At 35.5% G+C, this 12,743-nt stretch overlaps 1 protein-coding gene across 1 annotated transcript in view; it reads right to left on the bottom strand.

The window, feature by feature from the left end:
* The window catches only part of LRP1B (LDL receptor related protein 1B), a gene marked incomplete at both ends in the record, with an annotated part of 709,648 nt that overhangs the window by 46,835 nt on the left and 650,070 nt on the right, over positions 1–12,743 (bottom strand). The window contains 4 exons of the mRNA XM_084264363.1: positions 706–822; positions 3,774–3,880; positions 4,146–4,369; positions 11,228–11,469. Of these exons, the coding sequence (XP_084120489.1) occupies positions 706–822; positions 3,774–3,880; positions 4,146–4,369; positions 11,228–11,469 (690 nt within the window). The remainder of the gene's footprint in view (positions 1–705; positions 823–3,773; positions 3,881–4,145; positions 4,370–11,227; positions 11,470–12,743) is intronic.

The raw sequence follows: 12,743 nt of genomic DNA, 5'->3' as shown, positions 1-12,743 counted from the left end.
AAGCACTAGATGTAATATCATCCTAAGGAAACTCCACTTCTAACAGCACACTAAGGAAGCCACCCCCACCCTCCCCACCCAAGCCTGCTTTAAAATTCTTAAAAGTTTTTAATGTTTCCTCCTTTTATTTTTTAACTTAAATTTCGTAAATTGTTACCTATATTATCAAATTGTTAAAAAGTCAACATGCAATTCTATAAACTCCAATCTCTCCTTATGAAAGGAACTTTCCACAGTCACATTATTTTAGCAGAATTCTGTCATTACTTGCTGGGCTGAAGGCCCATTATATTCCTCAGAACTGATTCAGATCAACTGTTCTCCAAGTGACCCAATTCCCTGGCAATGCAAACAGCTTTGATTTCTGTGTAGTCAAGGTCTTCCTGTTGCTATGCAAGTCCAAGTGAGGCCAAGCATAAATATTAATCACAGTCTTAACTTGATAATACCTAAGCTTATAATTAGATAACTATCTTGGAGATTAGCACATATCACAGAATCTTTGTTCCCCTACAGCGACTTTATCAAAGTTAAAATTGTCTTAATTTTTTTCTTAATTATCTATTAGATAATAATTCAGATGCTAAACACAAGCAATTAATAGTATTTATTAATCACTGATTTTTGGTTACATGGTTTCTCTGAACAGTGAAACTTCAGCCAAATAAAATATAATTGGAATGGTTATAGGGAAGTTCTCCATACCTTGTTTAGTGCTCACAGACACCACCGAATCCGAACCATCAAAAAGAACGCTGCCAATAACGGATAATTCAAAATCAGCCCAGAACAAACGCTGACTGAACTGATCAACTACGAGACCTACAAAGAAAATAAAGTTCAAACAGGTATATAAAACCTGGAAAAAAAAAATAACATTTTTATGTAACTGTACATTTTTATGCCATTTCTATTCTTGTGAATACAAAATATGGTGACCATGAAAAAACATGACTGGAAACCAAGGAGAGTAAAATATAACATGTTCCATTTATACCTTCCCCTCGAGGCTACTGAGATTTTTTTAGTTTCTTTAACTTTCTCTACCAAGGTCAGTACTTTTCCAAACCTTATTATCACTATGCCAGGTAGGAATTAAATATAGAATCTAATCCTGTAATTTGCTCTACCAACAAAAAAATCTATTCCGTCAACAGATTCCTAAGCAGCACCAATGTGACCATGGGTTAAAAACAAGGCATTCAGATTTCATAGACCCTTCCTCACCTACCCAGTTTCCACAAGTGCATCATCATGTTTCTTTCTTTCTTTCTTATCACCAGTACTTTACGTGTAGTAATTGCTACAGATTAAAATCAGATTATTTTAATTAAATTAGCATTGCAAGACTTAAATAGCAATATTGACAGACGTATCTACACACATATATAAGTGAAAGAACAACTGCCCAGCCTCTAGGCAATAACTAAATAGTTAAACCAAGCAGCCCATGTTTCACTAGAGGATGATTAAATGATTAATATGCCATTTTAGGTCATGTCAAAAGCTTCAGTTTGAAAAAAATATTTGAACCAGAAAATAATTTAATTCTGAGCTTTTGAAGTTATGGCGTAGTTTTAATATGAATGAGAAAAACTATTTTTCTTCCTATTTATGTAAGTAGGTAAGCCAGGAAAAAAAATACATCAAAAGAAATTACACAGAGCAGCAAAAATTCTCTTAAGGTCATAAATTAATCAGCTACAGATAGAGGAGAGGGAGTGGAAGAAGTCTGACGCACAGACCAGGGAAATATGTTTACATTTTCAACTTCATTAAAAAAAATCACCTTTAAAGAAAGCTGTTATTCAGGCATACAGCTAGAAAGAATAATTTCTGGTAAAAGATAATCACATTGTGTAAACATGGTACCTGTAAGGGTGAATATTTTAGAAGCGGTCCCCAGTTTCCAGCTCTAAGTTATTTTGCATTTTAATATGAATATTTATATACAAACCATAACATAATGTAAAACAGTACTTATTTTTGTTTTATACATATAGTGCTCCTGTAATAGTCATTTTTATGTAAATCCTTTGAAATCAAGCCCAAATACTCAAACTCTCACTCTCTCTTACCTGAATCAGGAAAGGCCTAGTTAGGAGTAAATTTAAGAGCAGTGGAACACAGGTGTCCAGTAAAATCTTAAACTTCACCTACACAATATTAATAAAAGTATCCTTTATGAAGAAATATTAAAGTCTTGGATGTTTTAGTAGCATTTGACATGGATCTGTGTGAACTAGCTGATAAAAAACTAAAAGAAAAACTAAAAGACTCCATAAAAGTCTACTTTCTACAATGAAATAAAGGAAAAAAAGCACAGAAGGATGCCACAAAAGTGTCTTCAGGCAGTAGGTAAAGGAAAATGCAACACTGTGGCAAGGCATCTGTGAAATTTCCTCCTTGCAAAGTCTGTTCATTTTTGGTAATTCCGCTAATTTCATTAATTTTCATTTTATTTATCCTTGTAAGGAGACAGAAGTCTGGTTAAATGTTTGTATGAAAACTTTCTATATAAAATATATCAAAGAAAATTTTATGAAGAAAAGGCCCTGCAGTTCTGCTTCTGGTCAGGGAAGAAGTACACACTTGCATATTGAGATAAATTTGATACCACAGCGACCTACAAAAGTCAATAATTTCACTAATCCAATACTGATGGCCAAAAAACAGGGTTTAAAATGGCTATTAATGACCAAGGAAGTGGTGACTGGCTCCATAGGACACAGCCTTGGCAATCAACCACATCAGTAATAAGAGGTGAAAAAGCACAGTTCCAGCAATTATAACTGAAGCTAATGATTCATATATAAATAAGCTCACAATCCTTTTTACAAGCAGCTCAGCAAAGAACAGGAAACAACCATGATACACATAAAATTCTGTCGTGTTTCAGTCTGAATAGTCAGAAACTTCCTACTGGATTTACTACAATGTATTTTTATTATTTATTACTATCATGGTTCTTATTTACCTAAGGAGCATAGGCTTCTCCTCAAAGCTTTCCTTATCACATGTCATTTCTTAAATTGCTGGATTTCAACCTAATCTTGTCAATAAAAGTAGGAGTATTTCCTTTAAGGAAGGAGTGTAATTTGCACATGTGACGCCATAAGCCCCACCTTAGCATGGGACTTACCAGTCTGTTAAAACATTATTACTTGTTGCTGTGATAGTGACAGCTTCTCAGACACTGAGATATTCAGATAGCATCCTCCTGAAAGCAGTGTATGTTTCAATAGATATATGTACCCAAGTTGAAGAACCCCTAATTTGCAATGCAATAACAGCAAATTATCATTGTAAGCCTGGAGAAACATCAAATATTGCATGAGAAAACAGGTCATGAACAAATCATTTGTGGTTTCAAGACAGGATGCTGCTATTTTAGAGAGACACGTTTCATTCCAGAGTTATTTCTTTTGTCATAAAATTGTTTTTTATCCTGCCAATGGAGTCTTAATGGTAATTCACAGGATCTCAATGTGTACTGTCAAGCATAAAAGCAGTTCTGTAAAAATACTGAGATAATTAAGTTGTTGCTTCTTTGAATACTTGAACCTTGTTTTATACCATTTTGCAAAGCATTCAGGGGAGTAACTAGAACAGGCTGTAAGAATTGATATGCATTCTTAAAAAATCTTTTTAAAATATGTACATACTTGTATAGTTATTTTATATCTTTTTTTTGCAAACTGAGAAACTGGAATTCAGCCAACAAATCTACACACAAGGGCTGTGCAATCAGGAAAAATGGATGAGCTGTATACCTGTAGGTCTTTGTAAATTCTTCTGAACCAATATCCTTCTCAGAGTACCATCCATAGACGATTCCTCTATGTGAGAGCGATCCCCAATAACCGTCCAGTACATCATCCTAAAATGTTTAACATAAAGAATGAGCTGGATGCCTCTAGAGAACCACAAAGCACTTTGCTGATATTAAATTATTGTGAATTTTCCAGTTTATCTGAAAGGTGGGCGATACCTGATTCTAAGTTACACAGAGGTAAATTAAGCAGGAAAGTTCAGTAAATAACTTGAAAAATTTTAGACATGTGTAGAAATCATTTAGTTTCTGTTATTCTATTTTCCATATTTACTTGAATCAGCAAACCAGAGTAGTGCTGAAACAGACATACCCCTTTTTAGGATTCACAGCAATTGCATATGGTTCTCCTGCCATGCTTGTGAGGAGCCTTGTACAGTTAGGTCCGTTCAATTGACCTACATTGATGGAGTATCTCAGACTAGTCCAGTGAGTTGTATAGTAGCTGAACCAATGCATTCTGGAATGATCAGTCCAATAAATATTTCCAGCGACCCAGTCAACAGCAATGCCCCTGGGTCTTTTGAATTCTGGACACTAAAAGGAACAGATGTTCAAGTCAGATTTACAGAAATGATCTTTCACAGTAGCCACATAGTCACAGATTTATGTAACTTTTTACAGTTAAATAACTTTCACCTTTAATACGGTAAAATATAGAAAAACACTGCATTGGAAAGAGAGAAATCCCACCAGATTGTCATATGGTCTAAGTGATCTGCTGACAGTTCTAGTCGATGCAGAAGAACAAGTCAATGGTTCAAAACTGTTTTATCAAGTTTAAGACTACCTATATTAATAAAAACGTAATTAGGCATGAACTACTTGACCTATTGATATTGAAGCAAATAAGTTTTACACAGTGTAATTCAAAAAGAAAAGAAGGGGAAGAATTAAGATTATACAGCTATTATACTCTATGCAGAACTACTGTATGATGTCCCATCCCAAAGTTCTCAGTGAAAATGGTACATGAGACCATCCTGAGGTTTGGCTGCTCAGCTGTGGATAAAGAAAACCAGTGCCTTTTGAAAACTGCATAATACTGCCTCTGTATTCTGACCAATTCATACAATTGTAAGGAACTTTAAGAAAATGTTTCTCTTCCCTTGCTGTTACCTGCTCCTGTGTTCCTCCACTGATTGAAGTGCTATTCAGTTTTCTATTTAAAAGAGGCTTGACTGATTATCACTTTTAAATTATAAAGTGTACTATCTCTGTCACGATTTTGCTGTTATCATTAAGACCTAGATCCTAAATAATGGTCCTAAGGATATAAGTTCATATTGCAAATAGGAGGTCTGTATGAAAACATTTCTCTAAATTTTACTAGCATTGCTGCAGAGAGGAGTAAGAGCTGTAAAATAGGGCTACCCAACTATTTCTAACATGAATACAGCACATCATAAAAAATTCAAGAGCCATATGATCTAAATACATATGCAATTGTTTGTTTGCTTACTTATAATGACATCAAGTTATATTATGAAAAAAACAAACAACGGTCTATTCCTTGGCATGCAGTAATGGAATGATACTAAACTACCTAAGTAAGAATCAAGAAAGAAAAATCCTAAAATAACTTGTTTTTCTCAGGTGTCAGAGTTCCTTAATACCACAAGACATTTGTAGACTATTTTCATCATAAAATAAAGGTCATTTCATTCTCCAGGTGAAATAATAGGATTGCAAGGGTGAATTTAGATAGTTCATCATTCATAAACCTTTCGTTCTGCAAAAATGTCATAGCATGCATGTTCAAAAAGATATACACAACCCTGACTTTCTATTTAGATGAGCATTAAAGGAGCAAAATCAATCCCTCCATTTACAAAACAGTATTTCATTAAAAACTGTATCATAGCCATTTTTTTAAATTTAGAAAACTAACATACAATTCTTTGTAATAAAATGATGATGGGGCACCATATGCTTCAAGAAATATAACAAAAGTAAACTTCTTTTTTTCAAGAAATAAAGCATTTCCATGCAACAATCCGTGGGGTTTTTTTGTTACCTTATCCAAGATACATCCACCTAAAAGAAAAAAAACCTAAAAATGTGCATATTTTCTGATAAAGGCCATTGCATTTTCGATCCAAACTTCTTTTAATTCTGACTAAGCATCAGACACCTCTGTCAAGAAGCCTCCCATATCCAGAGACCTCCAGTTACTACTTCAGAGACCTCCAGGAATAATGGCACTGGCCTCCAAGACAAACCAAATATTCTTTTCAGAGGAGAGCAGCTACCATGGATAGCACAACCCCCTGCATTTCTTCAAACTGTTCAAACAGTAGCGTTTGCTGTAAAATGGCTTTGGAACCTGGTTAAGCATATGATGTGAGTTCCCAGCATGGTGAGAGATGATTCCCAAAAAGCTGGTAGCAAGTGAGAAAATGAGAGGTTTTAAAAAGATTCTCAAACAAGGTTGGGTTGCTTACTAACACCTTTCTCAGTCTTTGAACTATACAGAAGTGCAATTCCAGTAATGCTGGGGCACATATTAAAGATCAAATGAACAAGGAGATAACCAGAAGAAATTGAAAGCAGCCATCTGGTGTAAGTGATTAAAAAAATAAAGAGAGTAAAACCCACTAGCTGATGTTACAGCCATGTAATTCTCAGTTGTATTCATTAACTTTCAGCCTAGGTACATCAGTTTTCTAACGTCTTATGCATCTTCTCATATTGTCTAGCCAAATTACTCACTGTAAATGAGCTTTTACCTAATAGCTTATTTGGATTATGTTAATTTTGAAGAATGATTTTATGTATGGAATGAGGATGAAAATACAGGAACAAAATCACATTAATATTTTCTACCATTACTTTAGCTCTCTTTGATGCTAAATATAATGTACTACAACTTCTTAGAAAAATTGGGATTTGAAGTCTAATCGCCTTTGATAGTACAGTAGTCTCTGCACAACTACAGAGCATGTCAGCTTGACGACTTTTGATCAGAACTGCTGCCTGTCGTAAAACCTTCTTTAAAGGTAAAGAATTAAAAATAAAAAAAAGAAAAAAGAAAAAGGAAAAGAAGCTGGGGTAATGAGTTAGATTTGGAAATTATTTGGATATGATGGTAGGTCACAGAAACATTTTCAACCCTTAAAGCTGAGTTTGACTGGAAAAAATATCTGCAGCAGGACCCCACCACCTTGGGATGTTTAGCATTTTAACACAGGAAGACTAAATGACAAATTGAATTTATGACATAAGCACACATGAAGTAATATTTTCTCTATTTACTTTATAGATTGCTTTGGGATGGCATTGAAGGGGAATGAAGTAAACCAATGATTTAGTGTTGCTTTAGATATCTTCATTAAAAAGAGTACATTAACTAATGATATATTATTAGTACGGTAAAAAAAAAAACAACACATGAGGATTAATAAAGCTAGAAAACTTGGACTTTTACTTCCTGAAACAGAAAAGGTTCCTCAACTGATGAGCAGCCCAGCATTAGCAATTTTACCAAAACACCATTTGTATTTCCTAAACAGGGACTTTAAAAAAACCCTAACCAGACAATTCCAGACAGAGAGGGTCTCCTGTACACAAACGTTATCCATGCAGAGATGTAGCTTTAAGGTAAAACCATGAATTAATGCTATTACACTTAAGAACAGTAAAAAACATTTTTACGATAAGCTCAACTGAAAAAGCAGCAGAAAACCTGTTGGAAGCATATTGTTTGAGTCAGTGAACAGCTGAAAGGAGAAGCACAGATGTTCCTTAAATATTCCTTGGGCCTGAATACTTGCTATCATCAGCAAGAACTCATACAGGGGCTCTCCTGTAATAATGGTATCATGGCAAGTACCTAGGCATCCTACAGCAGAAAATGCTTAAAAATAATGTCTCTTTGTCCTTGGAAAACATATTTTCCATAATTAACACTGCATGATGCAAAAATACCCAGGTTAGTTAGATTAACAGAATAAAACAGAATAAAGTGTGACAGAAAAGGCTTTTAAAGGTAACTTGGAAATCCTACAGATTTCAAAGTAGTGTCCACAACATTAATTGAATACTAAATTTTCTACCTAATTCATATAGTGTGTATTAACAAAACATGTTTAAGCTGTATTCTATTTTATTTGAGGTTAGTAGGCACAGGAAGAGTTTGGTCATCTCTTAAGAGTCGTGGTTTTCAAATATGAAACCTTTTAATAAATGAGAGATATTGGGTTCTCATATTTTGAAAAAAGTCTATTTAGAGAAAACAGTCTAGAAATGGTTTCCATTTGCAGTGATGCACTGAATCAGTGTTTGACAGACTTGAGAGGTGGGCCCATGCCAGCCTCATGAAGTTCCACAAGGTCAAGTGTAAGGTCCTGCACATGAGTCAGGGCAATCCCAAGCACAACTACAAGGTAGGTGGAGAACGGATGGAGAGCAGCCCTGAGGTAAAGGACTTGGGTGTTGATGAAAAGCTCAGCATGACCTGGCAATGAATGGTTGCAGCTCAGAAAGCCAATGGTATCCTGGGCTGCATCAGAAGAAGCATGACCAGTGGGGCAATTCTACCCTTCTACTCCACTCTTGTGACACCCCACCTGGAGTACTGCATTCAGCTTTGGAGTCCCCAGAACTAGAAGGACATGGAGCTGTCGGAGTGAGCCCACAGGAAGCCACATGAGAGGGCTGGGGCACTTCTCCAATGAAGGCAGGCTGAGAGACTGTGGTTGTTCAGCCTGGAGAAGAGAAGGCTCGAGGGACACCTTACAGCAGCCTTCCTGTACCTAAAGGCGCTACTGGAAAGCTGGAGGAGAACTGGTTATAAGGGCAGGGAGTGATAGGACAAGAAGCAATGGCCTTGAAGTGAAGAAGATTAGATAAAAGGAAGAAATTCTTCCCTGTGAGGGTGGTGAAACACTAACACAGGTTGCCCAGAGAAGCTGTGACTGCCCCTGGATCCCTGGCAGGGTTCAAGGCCAGGATGGATGGCGTTTTGAGCAACCTGAGCTTGTGGAGGGTGTCCCTGCTCATGGGGATCATAAACGATCTTTAAGATTCCTTCCACCCCAGGCCAGTCGATGATACTGTGGATTTCACTGGGCCCTGGAGCACATGTTGGGAGCGCCTAAGTGGATACATTGCAAGAATGGTTAAGAGTCCTTGTTAAGCTCTCAGAACAGTGGGGTTGGAGCAAGCTGCTAATATACTGACCGGATAAATTAAAAAAAATTTTCTTCCTATTATATGGTACAATTATTTTAATGTTCAGCTTTGTGTCCTCTTCCATGAAAATCAGCACTTGAGTTTAAGTGGCAAGTCACTCTGTTGAATATTCACCTCAGATAACTTACACAGATCTCTCAAAGGATTATGCCAGTAAACAGCTGCACCAGGTATCACCGATTCACTTATAGTGCTTTAACTCGATTGGAATGCAATCCTCTCCTGCATCTGTCAATACACTCTGAAGAGTTGATATTTACTATTTCCTTTAATGCTTCAATTTGTACCAAGCTTAAACCCCTTTTCACAGAAAAATACAAGAGATACTTAAAGCTATTCTCTGAGGAAGGCTCTTGATATGCTAATTCTATGGAGCAATTTCGGTTGAGATGGATTTTTGCATTAATGTAATTACCTGAAAATGCAGGTGACTTTGTTCAAGTTTACTGTCCTGATTTACATTTCAAAGTCTAGATAGAAAACTTATAATGTAACCTTTGAAAACTTATCCATTATAAAACTTGGGTTAAAATTAAGGAATTTTCAAGCTTTTCAAAACCAGATTTAAGTGACAATAGTAAAGCAACACTGTAAAACCAATTATCCTGCTGATCAGTTATATATAAGGCAATAATATTTGAGTATTAATGAGATAATGCTGGGAAAATATTCTGAATAGGTTAGCACAATGAGAAGTAAATGCTTCACAAATATAAAGAAAATGTGTCCAAGACATATTCACATACACTCAGCCTGTGCATTTTCCACATCGAGATTTGTAAATAAAGCTTTGGGTGCTTTTGATAAAGCATCTTCAAGAACACCCACCTGCACTGAAAATCTAGGGGAAAAGGGTGTGAAAAGAAAACCATAATTTTTTCAGTAGTCTTAAATTAAGAGGAAGTGACTAGAAAATATTCTTATATAATGGTGAAGCAGCTATATGAAAAGCAAAAGGTACTTCAGAAAAAATAACAACAAATCTACAAAACTATCTTTATTAAGCAGGGAAACGCTGTCAAATCAGCTATGAAAATTTCAACCCCTGGACTATAAAGAAGTCTCAAGGAAGTTTATGTTCAGGTTTGTGGACTTGTAAGAACATGTAAATCCATCAGAGAGGTTGTGGGTCAGCAGATTACGCTTATCCTAAGCAACCAAAAAAAGAAAACAAAGAACAAACACCCACCCCCCCCCCCCCAAAATTTTAATTTCACAAGACTTTCCAAGTTAGGTAAGTTCAAATAATGAACTCAATACAGACATGTGCCTCTCGAGATTTCTTAGGGCACAGGTATCTGCCACATTTCAATGAGAAAAATGTCACAGTAGCATTACTCTACCCGTGTATCTTCAATACATATGTAGGTTCTCAAGTCATTGTTCCCCAAAACTCAAATGACATCCTGACCTACTAGAAATGCTAGCAATAATTTTATATTTTAGATCTACTTCACATACACAAAATCTAGACCCCCTTCTGCTGGGCATATGGAAGTGTTGAGTTTAACTGCTCTTCCCATGTTGATGTCATCACAGATACAAGGTATCTTCATGTCTATTACTGTCTATCTACATCCCCAAGCTTTTTACCCTGCTGGCATCAAAGGTCAAGAATGTCATTCTTTTGCAAAGGAAATATCCTTGGATGAAAGGTACTTAGAGTGGTTTCAGATGTGTAACAGTTGAATGATAGATGAAAGATTGGACTACTGTTGCGACTGCAGTTTATTCTACTGGGTATATAAAAGCATTTGTGTAATGTAACCTCTCCTAAGCTTAAAGAAACAGCTAGACAGGTGTTATTTCTAACCTGATTTATTCATAACAACTCTCCTCTGACACCATGTGTAATATAAAGTAAAAAAATAATAAAAATCCACATTTACAGCATTACACAAGGACCAATGTAAAAAAATCCATTATTTTAAATTCAACCCTAACACTTACTTGAGAATTCTCTAGAAATATATTGAGTAGAATGAATATCAATCTACATTTATTTTCAAGTGAAGACCACTTTTAATCACGCTAGGTTATAAAAATGAAGGCACAACTTTGCCAATATTATATTATATATATATTTAAATAAAGTACATTTTAATTTACTTTTAATTTACTAAATCAGCACATGTTCTAGATAATCAGAAAAGTAAATGAAAAGAACTTTATATCATGTAATCTTTGATTTTGATCACTTACTATCAAGCCACTGTTACTCTGCCTTCTCTCTCTGTCATGAAGTTTTCTGTAGAAAATCCCTCCTGGATTAAATTGAGTACTCCAAACAATCATGTCCCCTTGAAAGTAGGCATCCATTCCAGTTATCCTTGAGTTATGTTCAATATGTGATATTTGCTCATGGACATCGCTGTAGTTGAATGGATACGCAAAACCCAGGATGTCAGTGTCATTAGCAACATAGAGAACTTGATCTTCAGAGCCTAGGGATTATTATAATGAAACAAAAATAAGGTAAATGTCATCTGATGCAAAATCAGTATCTTCCACTCGAGTAGCTTTTTGTTTATCTGATGTTTTATGTTAAAATTATTTTCTGATTATTGAGGACTGCAAAAACACTCACACTCTGGATAATCCTTCATGCTCTGATACTCTGATATTAACTTCAGTGCTCTCCAAGCTCACAAATTGTGCCACACAAGGAGGACTACTTAATATAAGAGTTTTAAGACTTTAAGCCCTGTACAAAAATAGGGTATATTACGCATTAAGTCCATATGATTCACTATATATTTTATATGCATGTTGTATCCAGAGGATCCTAAATGTAAATATGACAGGAACACAAGCCTGCCAATAATCATTATTTTAAATTGCTTAATTGGAAATTAGAAATTGATTGGTCCTATCTGCAGTGAAGGCAGTAAAGTTTTGACATGGACTGCAACATGAGCAAACTTGACCAAAGCTTCTACAGAACATGTGCAGTTGTGCTTTTTATCTCCTCATTTCAGACAGTGAACATATATGGATACCTGTGAATGGGGTGGTATTTATGGATACTTAGTTACCATCTTGATTCAGATGTTGTAAAATACATTATTCAGAAGAAAATGCTCTCTGGTATCTATTCATTGGGTTTTGAGAAAGTTTCAAATTTGCTGGATACATTAGAATGCATTTGCAATTTTTTTAGTTTTCCAATTTGTGTCACATTTGTTCATAGAGAATCAACTTATAATAATGTCTGTCCAAGACATTTCCTCCATTGAGTATGAAATACCAAAAATCATTTGTTCCCTCACTCCTGCTAAATTCAAGAAGAAAGAAGAGTTCCATTAAAGCAAGTATCAATGAGGGGAAAGAGGGAACCATTAACTGTGTTAGAATGAAATAAAAGATGTAGGATAATGATTTCAGGATTTTAAATTCTAAGCCCCAGAATGAAGTTTGTAGTTCTACAATAACAAGCCACTAGCATCAATTAGCAATCTTGTTTGTTCCCATGGCATGATCAGACTGTTTCTTCAGTAAGAGGCAATGATGCTAAATCCTGATAGAGTCTGTGTTACCTATAGACAAAATTACTAATGACTCATTAATATGATCCATCCATGGCAAGCTTGCTTCAGGAAAATGTGAATAAAGCATGTAAGAAACCTGACTACCACCATCTAATTACCTAGCATGGGTTCTCCTACATGATCAACTGGTGTGGTGCAAAGAAGGAAGAAGTGGAATTAGGGGGACACAA

Source organism: Gallinula chloropus, assembly GCF_964237585.1.
Source record: "Gallinula chloropus genome assembly, chromosome: 5".
NCBI classification, from domain to species: domain Eukaryota; kingdom Metazoa; phylum Chordata; class Aves; order Gruiformes; family Rallidae; genus Gallinula; species Gallinula chloropus.
This window is presented reverse-complemented; position numbering and strand designations above follow the sequence as displayed.